The 18348-nt window shown below is 36.1% G+C and overlaps 1 protein-coding gene across 5 annotated transcripts in view; it reads left to right on the top strand.

The window, feature by feature from the left end:
- The window catches only part of LOC149775800 (B-cell CLL/lymphoma 7 protein family member A-like), a 52275-nt gene that overhangs the window by 6867 nt on the left and 27060 nt on the right, over positions 1–18348 (top strand). For 4 of the 5 annotated variants that reach the window (XR_016416595.1, XM_089944175.1, XM_089944174.1 and 1 more), the window contains exons 3-5: positions 864–886; positions 6059–6149; positions 12306–12518. Coding sequence is in view for 4 of the 5 variants with exons in the window: in XM_089944175.1 (XP_089800301.1) it covers positions 864–886; positions 6059–6149; positions 12306–12518 (327 nt within the window). In the remaining variant the exon portion in view is untranslated. The remainder of the gene's footprint in view (positions 1–863; positions 887–6058; positions 6150–12305; positions 12519–18348) is intronic. The other variant, XM_089944178.1, reaches the window with a different exon arrangement.

The raw sequence follows: 18348 nt of genomic DNA, 5'->3' as shown, positions 1-18348 counted from the left end.
TTAATACTGGCTGCCATGTATAGCCTATCGTGTGCTGAAAAATGGCGTTAAACCCCACAACAACAACAACATAATTGTTTGGGGTGATTTTTAAATCAAACATGACTTGTATTTATTATTTATCTTTAATAAAAATAGCTTCTAAAATGTTAACACTCTAAGCAAACAAAGAAGAGATAACATGACATTATTTATGTAAATCGAAAGTTTGTTTTCAGATGAATGCATACAATATTTTAGCAAGAACTATTAATACAGAATAGAATATATGTACAGTGATTTTAGTTATTTTTCTTTAAATTATTCTGAAACTGGACATTGGAAACTGGTCTTTTTGTACAAACCTGTTATAAGAGACCACCTGTCTTAAGAGGCCTTTTTTTGTTGGCAGAATAGGCTCTCTCTCATAACAGGTTTTACTGTATTATGAAGAAAAAAATATTCTTTTTATCTGTTTTATTTTAACAAGTAGTATGTGTGTGTGTGTGTAACACAAACCCAACACACATTTATTTTGTTTCTTAAGTCTCGTGCATTAAAAAAGTTTGACCATATGACAGGAACAGTAATTGTTTTATCGTGTCCCAAGATATATAGTATATCTGGTACCTATATAGTATATATGGTATGTATGTTTGCCACAAGTGACAGCTTATTCGGATATACATAACACCTGACAGATTGCTGCTAATTGGTTAGAATGCCTGGCTAACATGGTGCATTCTGAAACTGTCATCAGACGTGTTGGAATTCATGTTTTGTTCTTTGTTGTGCAATTGTAGGATTTTGTACCAAATTAAAATGTGCACATCACAAATTTCTGTTCTGGGTATACTGAATGTTATAAATCTTTCCTTTTTCAGTAACAAACTCGGAATCAATACAGGTATGTTCGTGTTTTGGTTTCTTTGAATTTGTTTTATAAATTCAGTAGTTCTTGATCATTATACCCATACTTGATTATAAGCCCATCCCTCACTTTTATCATAGTTTAGCTTTAATGATGTCTAGTTAGTCCTGTGTGACAGTGGTGCAGATCTGATTTCCAATATGGCTACAACAGTAGACATGGTCTAGTTAGGCCTGAATAAAATGGTACTTGTCACACAGCCATTGTGGATGCTACTGCTGCCATCTTTAAAATCTTGTCATTGCTACTCCATATTTACAAAACAGACATTTCTTGTATTATTATTCAGTTTGATGGATGTGATTCATTCCAAAAAGAGATATAACTTTGTCCTTTTTTATATGTGCCTTTCCTTCTGATGTGTGCTACTCTTTCAAATTGATGGGTATATCAACAAGGAGTTATCACCAATAGACTTTTTATGAAACCTGTCTGATCAGAAATGAAAATGGTACCAGTTGTGCATCCGATATGACTGCTACAACTGCCCTGTGGTCACCACTCCTCCTGTATGGAAGGAATATCATTATGCATCTTGAGGGGTTTTCTCCAATACACTTCTAATCATGCCTGCATTGTCCTATATGTTCACCACAGCAGCTAATTTGAACAAATCACCAAAGTGCATCAGAGATGGTTTCAACATTTGACAGTTAAAAGGAAGATGTGGTTTTATCTTAAATTCCTGGAAATTCATTTTGCTCAGTAGAGTCAGTCCCTTTGAGGGGCTTTTGTTTCTAGAGGAGATGGGAGGGTTGTGATTAATTTTCCAACCAAGAGATTTTAATTTACTTTTACATCATCATAGTTTAAATGAGGAGTATGCCTCCATTACAGCCCCTCCCCCACTACACACAGTAAGTGTGTGCGATAATATGAGTATATTGTGGTATTAAACTGGAGATACAGTAATCATGATATAAATTTATTATATCGGTATAGTGCAATATTGATGTAAAGTTTGATAAAATGTTGTAATGGAATTCTTATTATATTAATATCAGCAATATTTCACCACTCAAAATAGTTTCTGATTGAAAATGGCCTTTTGAATTCCAGATCTGTATCTTTTTGGTTATTTGCCTCATTAATATTTATATTTTGTTTCCCAGGGAAGTTGCAGCATGGGTAATGGGAAGTTACAGTTATATAAATCTTCATCCCTTTGAAGCTCTAAATTATATTTGTCACCAAATAAGCGCCTTGCTGACAACTGACATTGACCTTGAGCAACAAGTGTTTCAAGCATGGTTGTGTACAATCTGTTGAAAAATTCAAAAGCACAGTTGACTGTATGGACTGTTTTTGCTTAAGAAAGATAAAAGTAATTGGGAATATTGATGAGGCAATGGCTGTGTGTAGAGTATGTGTGGCTCATGTTAAAAGTTTTGTGGAAGAAGCACACATCTAATCTACCATATGAACAAGAACCAATCTGGGAAAATTGCTTATTAGACGGGTGACAATAGAAAGAGTTTGTATTCACTTTATTTCAGTAAATTAATAGCAATCTGTAATCCTTTCCAGAATCATTATAATGCGATAATGTTGCAATATTTAATTTAATATTGTAATATGTCGCAGTATGATTTTTAATTCATTAACCACCCCTAAAAGCTAGTGTATCTAGTTCTCTCCTAGTGATTTTTTAGGTTTACTCCACTCACTGTAAATAAAACTGCCCTGTACTGATGTCTTTCTGGTCAAAATTATATATCACATGTACTGAGTAGAATTACACAGGTCAAGTTGGTACGCCACCTGTAAGGTCATTTTCTTTTGTGATGAATTTATTTATTTTAAGATATATCAAGCATACATTTAAACAGTTAATATAATTCCTTTATTGAGTAAAACATGAGGTATTTCCATATGAGAGGGGAGGGGCAGTGGTGATTGTTGTTTATTTAAGTGGAATATGATCTACATTAGGCTAGTAGCTATGGTTGAGTAACTAGAGTTTTCCACACATGCCTAATCATTTGTATGCATGTGCAGCCATCAATTTCCTTTTTCTACACTGGAGGTTTCTTTATATGCATGGCTTGATTTGTGCCATCTACAGTGGCAAAACTAAAGATTTTTTTTGTCCCAAATTTTTATTTTTATAATGACTTAAAATGCTGTTCATCAGTATGTCCAGTCAGACACATTCCTGGTACATTCTGCAGGTGCTCAGTGTTTGTGGCTTGAACCTTAACAGGCAGAATCTTGATGCTAAAATGTTTCCATGTTGGCTGCGTATATGAAGGCTGGGCTGTTCTTTGAAGTTCTCAAACTGCCTTGTACGGTATACACAGGCAGAGCCAGATCAAATGGTGGGCCTCCGGGGTTTCCATAACCCCCAGGCTAAAAGAAAACGAAAAACGTACACACACTCAAATGTAGTCACTTGTAACTTGAAATTTGACCATCATTTTATTGGCTATTTTGCACAGTTTGAATAAATAGACACATAGACTTCTGCTTGGTACCCTTTTGAGGAAAGTCAGGGCCCTTTTGACATTTTGGGAGGAAAAAACCCAACACTTGCCCTGATCCAGCCCTGGACAGGGGAAGCAACCCACTTGTCACAGAATTGATGAGAATGATACTGATGACATAAAGGATGACACATGATTGAGATCTTGCTTCCCTCGTTTGAAAACGTTGTAAATTAACATCAGTTATAAAAAATCTATGACTCTGCTGAACAGTTATATACTTGTGCAATGATCTTGTATAAATTTAAATTCTTTCACTGCAGAAAAGACATTTATGATTAAATAGATACATACTTTCACATGTGTATTAAAATTCAGTTATGCAGTATAGGACCCAGAAACAAGCGTGTCACAGTGCTTGCATCTCAGCTTGAACTGTTTTTGTACAGTCATCTCACAGGGTTCATGAAAATGCTTGAAAATAGTTGGAGGCAATTTGGATCAATGACACTAGTATTATTATCTAATCTTGTGACTCTAGCTAATCACCAAGTAAAATGATATGCAATGGCTACAAACAATGTTTTTATTTATTTTTATACTCAGATAGCTTGCTACTATACTGCCATTGCTGCATTTCTATTGGATGAGATATTCTGTCAAACGAAATACTGCATTTTTATTGGACGATATATTTTGTCAAACAAAATACTGTCTTACAATCTAATTCATTTGCATATATTTTAATTCATATAGGCACCAGAATGTCTATCACTATCAGACTATGACTGGTCAATGGTCATGGCGTGTTTCCTAGACTAGCCTTGCATAAACTTACTGCATGTACCACTGTACAGCCAGAGCTTAAAAAGCCTTATCACAAGTTCACAACACACTGGTACCAAAATCAGACTGTGTATGCTACAGGGATTTTCTATGAAATCTGCAATGACTAGTCATAATTTTGTTACAACATAATGACAGTCTGGTCCCATAAGCCCATAAGCCCTATATGCACAATTCCCCAAAAGACTATGCAGTCCACATACATAAAATTACTTACACAGTTTTCTTATCTATATAAAGCCTTAGCCTTATTGCTTATTCTCTTGCCTATATTTTTAGCCTAATAACATCACAGGTTAAGACAAATATGTATATTTTCCCAATTTATAATTTATTTGGAATTAAAGGGACATGTATCTTTGCTGTTGTAATTGAACAAGTTTCATCTGATTTAGTATTTCACCACATTTATCTTTTGGCCAATGTTATTATTGATGTTTCTAAAAATAAAAAAACTTTCAGCATATATGTAATCATGTATAAAAACAGATTTTTTATCTAAAACTTAGCCTTATGGCTTATTGTATATTAATTTCTATGTTATTAGACTAACACCTGGCAGTTAAGACAATTGTGTGTATTTTCTCATTTTTTAAAATTTGTTTTGAATTACAGAACACTTTATCTTTGCTTTTGTAATTCAGGGCTTTCCTTATCAGTTAGCAGCCAGGTAATTCACCTTGCCCCATTTACTTTAAATCTAGCTAATTTAACAACAACAACAAAATGGTATGTGATTGGGGGAGGACCCCCAAAGCAAACACCTAATTGGTAACAAACCCTCCAACTTTAATGGAAGGCTATGTAATTGACATGTAATTGAGCAATTACACAATTCTAGACTTTCAATTACAAATACAATACAGTTACATTACATATTATTGGTGATGCTGAGTTACAATTACAGATACAGTGTAATTGTAATTAATTACTCAGTTACACCAATTATGTTGTAATTGAATCAAAATGTGATCAAAATACAATAATTATGAGCTGTGGAAAATTGTACATAACAACTACAAAGAACAGTTCCCCATCTAATTTAAGCTGACTATGTGCATGTCTCTTCAGGCAGCACTCTTCACTGAAAAGGGGATCTTAGCACAGAACAGTACACAGACAATGCTGACAAACATTGAACAGGTTAATGCTTTATACAACTAGAGGTGATATCTTTATAAGATTTTGATTTCAGTAAAGCTCTGAACAGAGTGGAGCAGGAAGAAATGGAGACAGATTTTGAAATGTTAGGCAAATATTAAACTATGGCTGTTTCCTCCTGGTCCTTTTTCTCTATTCCCCGTTATTGTTTGTGGCAAGGAGAGAGCTCCTCCCTTTAGATAAAATCCAAGAAGCTTGTGTGTCTGGGTGTGTGCTTGTGCACCTATGTGCTAAAAGCTATTTTCCTTCTCTACGATTTCCATATGTCAGTGTTTTAGCATTTGCAAGCTGATGTACCGGGTATTTCAAGTACATAGGTGAATTTTATTAGACTCACTTTGGCCTCTTATTCAGTAAGGCTTTACTAAAATCATACCTTGGTGTGGATTTGTACCAAAGACAAACAGTCAGAGCTTCCAGTATTAGGCTGACACTAGATCATTATGTTGCCTATGCTTATTTACATTGTCAACCTTCGATTTATATATGTATATGAAATACATTTGTATTCTCCTTGCAGCTGCAGGTGCTGTACACCTTGTGCATTTTTTGCTTGTAAAAATAAATGAATGATTAACTGTAAAGATTATATTCTTGCATGAGGTGACACTTTTAATTGACTCCATGGAATTTTTCTTTAGTATCAGACCAGATGTGTAAAAAATATCATGAAAATACTGTATATTAATTTCCTGGATGCATTGCTATTTAATGACAGGGGCGCAGTAAGAAAGGTCACAGGCATACAGACAAGTCCAAGACAGACAGAGAAAACAGTAACCAGTCCAATGGAGAAGATAGCAATTTAGGTAGGTTCGATAGAAATGTAGGTAGGCAACAAGCTTATCTTTGAGTAGGCTCATTTATCCAATGTATGCTGTACTTTCTTTACTTTTTCAATATAACTCATTTAATCAATGTACCGGGTGCTTATTTATCCTAACCTTAAACAAAGTGGCAAAGTGTTTGAGCCACTGGCTTTGCAGCAAGTTGGTCTCAGGTCCAGTCCTTTGTGGTCAAATATAAAATGTTTGAAGAGTTCTAGAAATAAGCTGTTTGAAGATTTAATTATGCATGTGCAATCTACAATAAAATTCAACAGGAATACTTTTAGTCAACTTATTTTCAGTTAATTCATAAGGTTGGTTATGCTTGATGATTCTTAATTTCAAAAAATGCTTTATTTATGTATCCCAGCATTTTTAGCTTGCCTCTGCAAAGGACAGGAGAACTGTTGTACTATCCCTGGCTTTGGCATCAGCACTTACTAAAGTGCTAAGGGGGGGCTAACTTTGTGTTTACATGGCAGTAATACAATATCTACTATTATTGTTTTTCTGTATGTTTTCCTGGCACCATTTGCCAGTCCAAGGGGATTATTTCCTCCTCTAAAGCATGATCCCAGTCTGTTACCATAGCCATCTTGTGTCATTCAGAATATCATCCTTGTTTTCCTTGGACTCTTGGGTACCCAACATTTTTTTCATCATCTAAGAAGTTATTTGGCATTTTCATTGTCAGCCACATCCTTTTTTGTCTTTTGTTTGATGTTTTCTCCCTAGTCCTGTATAATGTTTATGTATTTATGTCCCATTTCATTATATTTGAACTGTACAATGTTTCTGTATTTGTGTCTCATTTCATTATTATTTGAGGAGTTTTAATATCCCACTAAGAGGTGCTTTTTTGTCCTCATCTATCTCTAACTAATTGGTGTTATGTTAGCATTTCCCATCTGATAATTCTTGTTTAATCCTTGTATTTCCTTTGAAGTATTCAATAATACACCTCAAGTTATGTTTAAGTTCTATCATAAAAAACAGGTTTTTTAAGCAGCCAGCCATTTCCCAGCTGCTTGGCATGTACTGTGTGAGCATGCAGGGATTGTTGTCTGTTTTGAACTCTCTGACTTATTGATGTTTGGGACTTAGCAGAAAGTCATCATGCCTGTAGGTTAAGGAAGATGGGATATGATTCTGCTGTTTGTCTCTATTAGAACAAGAGGAGTCTTTCACTTTTTCCAGCTTGTAGAAATTACCTGCTTCTGCAAGGGTGGGCTCACTGACACATGGAAAGAAGCTGTCTGCTCCTGTGAGGGAGTGATCCTCAGCAGGCGGGAAATCAGTGACCCCCAACTTGTTGCAAGGGAAGTCTGGTTTTCTCTTCACTTAAATAGACCTGTTTTTACTGGGATTACTTCATTGGAGGTGAGTTCCCTGAACAGAGACTCCATAAATGTCTGCATCATCTGACAGCCTAGTTACTGTGTACTGGTCAGTAGGTTGTGTGTTAAGCAACAGTCATCAGGTGTTGGTCACCATGCAATAGGTACTGGTCACTGGGTAATATGTCAAGTGACAGTCCTTGAAGGTCTGGCAATGAGTAGTGGGTCACCAGGCACTGGGTAATGTGTCAGGTGACAGTCATTGAAGGTCTGGTAATGAGCATTTGGTCAGCAGGCACTGGGTAATGTGTCAAGTGACATTTAAATACACTCATGCATGCAGTGATTGCTGCATATTTTAGTGCCTTTGAAAATATTCCCATTTCAAAGTACCATTGTCTGTTGCAAATGTGTGTGATCCACATTCATCTCTTGACCGCTCCGGTGGCCTAGTGGTTAGAGCGTCTGTCTCGGAAGCGGGAAGTTGTGGGTTCGATCCATGGCCAAGTCATACCAAAGACCTACAAAAATGGTACTAACAGCTGCCTCGCTTGGTGCTCAGCATTAAGAGGTTAGTGTTAGGACTGGTTGGCCTGGTGTCAGGATAATGTGACTGGGTGGGACATCATGCTACATGTCTGCGGCATGATGCCCCAGTGCTGGACATCACTATAAACTGCCACACTGCAGACATCATAGCGATATGACTGAAAAATTGTTAAAGCTACTTTAAAAATCCTAATCACACACACATTCATCTCTTGAGGTTGGTAACAACACCACCTGTGAGTCATGAAGTTCTTTAAAAGAATTTGCGCAAGTTTGTGCTGAGGTTATACAGGCTGACATGGACAAAACACAACAAAGATGTGAATTTGTCACAATAATGATAAAGTACAGAGAAATCACTGAAGATAAAAAGCTTCTTGTTTGTCGCAAAGTTGTCACTGATATTTTGATGCAGAAACATTGATTGTTGTTAACCTTAAAGTGAATGAAGTTAATGATCTGTTATACACATGTCTTCAAGACATGGTGGAGAAGGTGAGTGCATATGGGAGTGAAGAAACATCAGTCATGACAAAGTCTAAAAGTGGTGTAGCAGCAAGAATTAAATAGATGAAACACCACTGTATTGCTATTCATTCCATAGCAGACAGACCAAAATGTAATTTACCTATCAGCAATTTTTCAAAAGTTAATCAAAGAGATTTTTGTACAATTTCAGTATGGACTCAGGAATTGAAGAAAACTTTAAATGTTTTCAGTTGACCTATTGCCACTTGTCAGTCATGCTGATCAATTAACAGTCAATGAGCATAAATTAGATGCACTTCCAGGCATCCACCATTTTTCTCTGACAAGCTGCTTGTGAAAATAAGAATTGATGAGGAGAATGAGCAAAGTTCATGCCTTGTAAAGTGGTTGTTTAAGGTTTGATAGTAACTGTGATTAAGTCTCTATTTGTTAACCTTGGTTTCTGCCCCCCCCCCCCCCCCCCAAGAATGGGCTATCTTGTAACGTCCTGTCGAAATCTCCAGCCTCATTTATAAAAGTACTGGAGATCATCAAGCTTTGCATTTCAGTCTGTCTGAATCAAAAGAAGAAAAAAAGTATAAAAACTGTCTTTTCTCCTGCCTTTAAATAACTCTAATATTTTGCCAGCAACCATCTTGTGGCGGATTGTTTGGACTGTTTAAAGTGCTTGTCCGTCCCTCACTAAGAGGGATCTTTCTGTCATTAAATTCAAGGTCATGGCTATTTCTGCATCTTGGGCTGGCCTTAATCATTTGTCTTTAGATATTGTCATGAAATCTTTATTCTGGTGGTCTCACTCCACCTTCAGAATATTTCAGCTATGATGTACAACAAAGCAAAGGCATTTATGTATTGGGCCCAGATGTATCAGCCAAACAAGTTGTCAGACATCCTCCGGTCTGCATTAGTGCTTAGGCCATCATCCTTTCACCGGGCTGGCAAATTCAGCAATGCATCAATAGCTACACTTAGTAAACTGCTATTAAAATGTTGCTCTTTTGGGTTTAAAACTAATTTTAGCTATGTAATACTTGCCTGACATTGTTGCCCAATTCTCTCCTCTTTCCCATCTCAGGTCTTTCCAGTCTTGTTCAAGGTCAAAGGATGATGACATTCTGAATGACTAAGATATCAGACTGGGATCTTATCATTTTTGGCTCTACCTGTCATTAACCAGCACAGCTTACGTGATGGCCTGTTGGCTGTTGACTACTGTCCATCTATCCATTAGCATAAGTTTATTTTTCCTACTCCTGAAACTACTTGGAGGATTGCAGTGAGGCTTTACACACACACACATTCTTCTCAAGGTCTTGTTGGTTCTAAATGATATTAGTGCTGCTGAGACATTCAGTGTGGACACCAGCAGCCATCTTGTAAATATTGTTGTCACTGCTTCTTTTGAATGGATGGTCATATCAGCATGGATAATCATTACAGGGTTATGATGTCTTATCGGTCCTAAACAAAAATGGTTCCAATCTGACATCCAATATGACTATCACAGAAACCATCTTGAAAATCTTGTTATTGCTGGTCCTGATGGTCTCATCAGTATGTGCGTTTCACTAAAAGACACAGTGTCTAGTTGGTCCTCTTTGAATGAGATTGACCTGACATCCTGAAAATTATTATAACTACTTCCCCTCGACAGGAAGTCATCATCATGGGCCTTTCACCAGAAGACTTCTTAATGATGTTTTGTTGACAATGGTGCTGCCCCGAAGTGGCCATCTTGGAATGCTTTTTATTGCTACTCTACTTGAATGGATGGTTGTATCAGAATGGGGCTCACATAAAAGATTTCTTATGTTAATGTGAAGTTTTCACCAGAAGATATCTTATGATGACTACTAGTTGGTACTAAATCAAAAATGGTTTCAATCTGATGACCAGTAGGGCTACCATGGCAGCCATCTTGAAAATCTTGTTATCACAACTTCTGATTGGAAAGTCATATCGACAAGGGGTTTTCACCAGAACACTAGTTATGATATTTAGTTGATCCTGCATGAAAATGGCACTGATCTGACCTCAAATATGGCTGCCACAAAACAACATATTAAAAATATTGTCAGTAATTTCTCATGAACTGATGACCATATCAACATGGGGTTGTCACCAAAAGTCTTAACGGTGTCTAATTTGTCCTAAATAGTTTCAGTCTTGTATCCATTATGGCTGACAAAGTGACTAATTTGAAAATCTAGTTGCTCAAGAATATCAGAGGTTGTTGCAGCATTCAGTAGTAGAAAAGAAGAAGAAATGGTCTTGTCTAGAATTCCTGGACATTCTTTTTTCACAGCAAGTGTTAGTTGTGTCAGAGGACTCTTTTATTCTAGACCTAGAGGAAATAATTGCCATCAAATGAGAACTAGTGCCAGGAAAATGACATAGCAATGCGATAGCAGCAGTTGAGTATTATGTAATTACAACTAATTTGACCTCAAAACAACTACACATTATTTGTACATTCTTGTTTATTTGTACCATGTATGTACTGTTATATCTGAAATCATTAAACATGGTGAGGGGATGCATCTTGATGACTCCTGCACCTTGTCAGCAAAGTAGGTCACTGTGCCCCATACTCCATGTTCACTGACTTTTTAGAAATTTTGTAATTTATTTCTTCAAACTTTGTTTGTTCTAGAATCATCAAACTGGATGATTGATTGCATCCCTATTAATATATAAATATGACACAATGAAAATAAAAGAAGGTCAATGTGACCTACATTTTGCTGGCTTATATTAAGTTTTACATTTAGCTCATGGCCAGTTTGTTAGCATCCTGTATGCACATACAGTTACAGATGGAATAATAATTAATAAAAAACTCTGTTACTGTATCTTAATGAGTATGACACCCCAATCACAAAAGTAGATCAGTGTTACCCACATTTCACATTCCACTGATCTGTGTTACCTTTTGTAACACCTATTCATGCCATGATCATTACACCAGATTTTTGCATTCATATCTATTACTATCACTTGGATACAAAAAAAAAGGGTCACAAGTTGCTCTCAACAAGCTAAGTGTGTAGATGTGAATGAGTGTAGCAATTTCGTAAGTGTACAGAATGCATTTCATGCATAGTCTAAGCTGTCGTGGCTAATTGCTGATATGTAAACTGTGCCTCTAATAGTGGTCAGAGTTTACAGTAGATATCACTCCTAGGTTATTCAAAGCCTCTGACCAAACCCATTAAAATCTGACTTCTTGTGGTGGACTGATAATAACTTCTTAATTAAATTTTAAGAAAAATGACTTGGAAATAAATCTCCCCAAACAAAATTAAGCTCTATTTTTCCTGGTACTTCTAATGTTCCTTGTCTTGTATTCCCAGTCTCAGGGGCCAGCACTCTGTCGCTGTGTCTGAATTTATTTTCTGCATGATCATTACAGTTTTTACTATAGCTGCTGGATAGTAGTAAAGGGGCAAACTATTTATTACTTTCTGGTTTCTTTTGCAAGGCACCAGCTATTTTATTTCAGGGAAAGGTATGTGAGGTATGGAATTTCCATTTTGAGCTATAATATTTTTTGCTCAATGGAACAGCATATGGAAAGAAATTGGGAGCTAAAGTATACGGGCAAGATTTTATTGTATTTTACTTTTTGTTCTTTTTAATGTCATCTCTTAGGTCTCTCTATCTCATCCCCACCACTTTTTCTTCCCCTCCCCCCCCCATAGGTTGGTGCCATGTATCAAACAGTCACATATAAACTTGATCTTATTATATATTATGTCACTAGCTGATAGTAAGGCGTCACCTGATGAAGTGGAGATCAGTGATGCTGGTAACAGTCAGGATTCCGCAATGCTCTCCTCCTGCTCCTCCTCCCCCTCCTTCCCTGCCCCAGCCAGCTCCATTACATCACAGGGCGAACTCTCACAGCAACAGGAGCGGCATCCATCCAGCATGCTTCATCCCCGCCATGCCATTAATGGTAGCATTAGTAACATAGGTTTGCTTGGCTGCTTTTTATCTTTTTGTTATTGTAGAACTTATTTCAGATCATTTATGCTATTATAAGCTGGGGTGCAGGTAATTTGTAATTTTTTAAATTGGGAATGCCTGTTATAAGCTGGGGTGTAGGTAATTTGTAATTTTTTTAAATTGGGGACTGGCCTATTATAAGCTGGGGTGTAGGTAATTTGTAATTTTTAAAATTGGGGAATAGCCTATTATGAGGGAAACTTTCTTACATGAAAAATTTCAAAACATTTTGTTGAAGTGGGGATCATTGAATCCTCATGTATTGGCTTATAATGGGATAAGTGATATTAGCCTTTTTTTATTTCGTTGTACTGAACATATAGGCTTTGTAAGCTTGTGGTATTGCCCTGTGTATGTTAGGCATCATTTTCCAATTGTTCATTGTCAAAATATTTTCATTTTCAAATTTCCAGTTACGTTTTTATTCATGTCTACTCATTTTAGGCGTAGAAGTACCTTTTGTAATGTTCTTTCATGTTTGTGAAAGGATAGTTTGCATTATGGTTAATCATACCAGGATTGAAAATTATAACTGCAATAAAAGTGCTCAGTATCAAAACAGCTTTTGATGTTAAGGGTTTTAAAACAAAGTGTTCGAAAGTTGATGCAAAACTAATTCAGTGGGCCATGTACATAAAATCTAAAATGAAATATGAACTTGGACCTTCATATTCATATAATATGCAAGAATAATTGAGTATCACTTTTTAATTAGAATTACCTTAAAGATTTTTTTATATTGGAGAACAATTTATTTTCTGGACAGTGACATTTTATTCTTTCTGGTTGTCCAGTGAGCACCGTTGCTTTTTCATTGTTTTTATACTCCACGATATTATACAGAAAAGGTGAACAAATTCAATGCAAATGAAAAATTGGTGTAGTCTATCAAGATTCGCAGCTTACAGATTTTGATTTTTTAAAAATGATTTTCATGAATTACTTTGACTTAGTTGTAGCTTTATCAGACATGGACTGAAATCTTTCAGTGTTTAATACAAATGCTCCAATAATACATTAAGCATTGTATAATGTTTAATACCTATACCTAGTGTTGCATTGGACATGGTGTCAAAGATGGACTGATTTCTTGCAGTGGTTAATACACATGCTTCAGTGATGCATTGGACATGGTGAGGGATTGAATCTGAAGAATCATTCAGAATCTGATGAAATTCTCTGCTAGATGTGGGATCTTTGTGTGCAGTATTTTAGCACATCCAAAATATACAGTTGTTTGACAGTAAATAACATAATTGACAGATAGTTACTCTTTAGAAAAATAAGACAGATAATCACAAAGTGCCAGGTGAGAAAAACAATGAGAGCAAAATAGCATCTTAGCATACATTTCTGAATGTACAGTACATTAATAGTGGGTCAAACATTTCCTCTTGTCCATGAATGAAAATTCAAAAATATTAAATGATACTTATCTTGAAGATAATGTTTGACTGTACTGTGGTATAATGGAATCACGGGAAATGAAGTAGAACACCAGACTGGCTTTAGAAAAGTTAAAATTTTGACAGCTAAAATCATCACCAGATTGGACGTGAATTGAAAACTTTGCTTGAATGTCTGGAAAATTCACAATTATAATCAAACACCAACTTGCATGCAAGTTTTGTTGAATTTTGCAGTTCAAATGCCCTATTGGAAACCTCACATTATTAGGCAATGGATACAGTGGCAATGAAATGTCATGTAAAGTCAGAGAAAATAAATTTAATACAGGGGAGTAAGAGAGGTGTGGATGACAATACAATATATAACATATACAGTACCAATCTATTAAGTTTATACTTACAGGAATTAACAGCACCTAACATTCACCAGAAGACCAACTATTAATCTAATTGGTTCTGAATAAAAATGGTGCCAATATGATCTCAAATATTGATATTACAATGAACAAATTAAAAATCTTATCACTAATTATAATAAATGGATCTTATCAGTTTTATCATTCAATGGACTCTTGTTAAATTTCAGTGTCAAATTTCACTGCTTCTATCATTAACTGAAAACAAAACTTTTTTGACACTTTGGTTTTCCCACAGAAATAGCTGCCTCTATTTGAAAATTAAAACCATCTTGTGAAAGTGAAATTTTACAATGACCACACATTAATTTGCTGACATTTTTGTTAATCATTTAGGCACTTGATCCAGAGATGAGGGAGGGGGCACTATGTCTAAAGACAAATGCAGTAAAATAACTTCCGGTCATACATGCTAACTGCATGCCACCTGCAAAATTTAAAATTACTGCAGATAAAGTCTCAGTCACAAGTTGGGAAAGTTGAAACTAATTTTATTTGTTTAAATAATTTATACAGAAAATCAGTCACAGGTTGATATTTCTTGAAAATAATGAGGACTTAAATACAGTTGGTGCTTCTTTACTGCTATGGAAAAGATGGCACTAAAACCGTCACTGGATCATAAGGGTTGCATCTGGATTATATATTTTGTTCATTGAGGACCTTAAGGTATTACACAAGGTTATTTAGTTACTCATACTGTTTAAACATTAGTGGCTTTTCACATATTGTGTGGGTCTGGACCATTAGTCGCTTTTTCCTTGTTGTGTGGGCCTGGACCATTGGTGGCTTTTCACATATTGTGTGGGTCTGGACCATTAGTGGCTTTTCACATATTGTGTGGGGCTGGACCATTGGTCGCTTTTTCCTTATTGTGTGGGCTTGGACCATTGGTGGCTTTTCACATATTGTGTGGGCCTGGATCATTAGTGGCTTTTCCTTATTGTGTGGGCCTGGACCATTAGTTGCTTTTTCCTTATTGTGTGGGTCTAAATCATTAGTGGCTTTTCACATTTTGTGTGGGCCTGGACCATTAGTCGCTTTTTCCTTATTGTGTGGGTCTGGATCATTAGTGGCTTTTCACATATTGTGTGGGCCTGGACCATTAGTCGCTTTTTCCTTATTGTGTGGGTCTGGATCATTAATGGCTTTTTCCTTATTGTGTGGGCCTGGACCATTAGTCGCTTTTTCCTTATTGTGTGGGTCTGGATCATTAGTGGCTTTTCACATATTGTGTGGGCCTGGACCATTAGTCGCTTTTTCCTTATTGTGTGGGTCTGGATCATTAGTGGCTTTTCACATATTGTGTGGGCCTGGACCATTAGTCGTTTTTTCCTTATTGTGTGGGTCTGGATCATCAGTGGCTTTTCACATATTGTGTGGGCCTGGACCATTAGTCGCTTTTTCCTTATTATGTGGGACTGGATCATTAGTGGCTTTTCACATACTGTGTGGGCCTGGACCATTAGTCGCTTTTTCCTTATTATGTGGGTCTGGATCATTAGTTGTTGTTCTAGGGTTTAACGCCATTTTTCAGCACAAGATAGGCTATAAATGGTGGCCAGTATAACTGGTGGAGGAAGAACCCTGAAAAACCCAGGGAAGAACCACCGACCCACGAGAAGCTACTGGCAAGCTTTCCCACGTACCCACGCTAGCTGAGCCTTGGACTTGAACCCACGCAGACAGAGGTGAGATGGCAGTGATCCGGAACGGTGAGCGCTTTAGACCACTCGGCCACTCGGGGGCCCCTGGATCATTAGTGGCTTTTCCTTATGTGGGTTTGGGTAATTAGTGGCTTTTTCCTTATGTGGGTCTGGATCATCAGTGGCTTTTCCTTATTGTGTGAGTCTAGATAATTAGTGGCTTTTTCCTTAATGTGTGGGTCTGGATCATTAGTGGCTTTTTCTTTATTCTGTGGGCCTGGATCGTTAGTGGCTTTTTCCTTATTGTGTGGGTTTGGTTCTTTAGTAGCTTTTTCCTTATTTTTTGGGTCTGGATCTTTATATGACTCCTCTCCATGCATACCTCACAACCACAGTTCATGAGTGGAAAATGTTGAACCCACAATGGATGTGCTGTGTATTTAAAGAAAACATGATAACATATATTTCTGAATAACATGGCAATGGACTATAGCTGTTGAAAGCAAATCAGTTCTTGTCTTTCATGCTCTGTGGACATTTTGCTGGAATCAAATAAAGTTGTTGACATTATCTTTCTGCACTCAGTCATATTAGGCTGTGACCATGTTCTAAAGCGAGTGATCTTAACCCTATTGCTTTATGGTTGTTTCTTTGTTTAATTGCTTTGATTGTTTCTCAGTTTAATTACTTTATGATTGTTTCTTTAATTGCTTTATGATTGTTTCTTTATTTAATTGCTTTTATTCTTTCTTTGTTTAACTGCTTTATGATGCTTTCTTTGTTTAATTGCTTTATGATGCTTTCTTTGTTTAATTACTTTATGATTGTTTCTTTGGTTTTTTTTTTTTTTGCTTTGATTGTTTCTTTGTTTAATTGCTTCATTAAACATGGTTAACTTAAAAGTAGAATTATACGCTAGTCACCTGATGTTTTCTTGGTGACCTTCTAAATTTAGCTTGGAACCTAATCTAGACCTCTCTTAAATAAAAATACAATACAGTATTCATAAATATTAGATGAAAATGAATATATTCTTTATAATTTAATAAATTTTGAAAGTGGCTACTATTGTAATGTTTATTATATGTACACTTTGGTGATCATGACCAGTTTCATCCAAATGAATGTTGGGCAAGTCTATTTGTGAGAAAGGGGGAACTCATCAGGAAGGACCCAGTGTGCCAAACAGGTAATTAAACATATACTATGCTGGCTGAACAGATTGCTCCTGCAATCACAAACTGATTAATTTGCTCCAAAATAGCATGAGGAATGTTTATGTCATCAAGATTTAAATGGGCATAGAATAAACATTACAAAAATCTATCACTTCAAGTCATCAAGATTTAAATTGGTGTGGAATTAACATTACAAAAGTCTATCACTTAAAGTCATCAAGATTTAAATGGGGTATGGAATTAACATTACAAAAATCTATCACTTCAATTCATCAATATATAATTGGATATGGGATTAACACTACAAAAGTCTATCACTTCCAGAGGAAATAAATCAGATTATCGTTGCAATGAGATCTGGAAAATTAGAAAGTGTTGAATACTTTATATCTAGTATTTATAAATATGGTTCTTTTATTTGGTCATATCCAGCTAGGGTTTCAAATTGCGAAAGGTGCAGTCAATACTCTAGCTGCTGATGCAAAGTTCATGTTTGAAATAAGTTAAATCTCCTAATAAAACAGAAACAAAAATCAAAAGATGTAGTTTTCCATACAAGTAAGCTTGTACTGTTGGATTGATCTTCAACTTGCCTGTCCTTGTACATGGCTGTTGGATTGATCTTCACCTTGCCTGTCCTTGTATATGGCTAAGTGAGCTTGTGATCTGCCAGGTTTCTGATTTGGTTTTCATCAAACTTGATATTTGGGCATATATCATCAAGATATTGGTTGAGTTCAATAATTAGTTGGATTCATGCATAGTAATGAGGTGATTATGGCATCTGATCAGCTGTGCTTGTTACCACTCTGTATAATATTAATTCGGTATTTTATAAGCTTGGTAAATGGGTTCATATCATTAAGATCTTAGATGAGTTCGATAATGAACTAGATTCAGATTCACATTAATAGGTTGATCTGGCTTTTATTTGGATGCCTTTCTGGAAGCCATCTACCTGATCCGATTTTACCATGGGATGCATTTCATGAGGATGCTCCAGATGAGAAGGTCTTAGACATTTTTTAGAAATATGGGTTATATAAAAAAATAAATTCTTCCCAATTTCATTTTAGCATGTTTCTCGTGAGTGATCATCAAGCATATTAATAATGAGGTGATCATGCTTCTGATTGGCTGGGCTTGTTA

The sequence above is a fragment of the Sinohyriopsis cumingii genome, chromosome 19 (assembly GCF_028554795.1).
Source record: "Sinohyriopsis cumingii isolate HCF-2022 chromosome 19, ASM2855479v2, whole genome shotgun sequence".
NCBI lineage: Eukaryota > Metazoa > Mollusca > Bivalvia > Unionida > Unionidae > Sinohyriopsis > Sinohyriopsis cumingii.
Note: the sequence above shows the minus strand (reverse complement) of the source record. Positions and strands in the feature narration are given on the sequence as shown.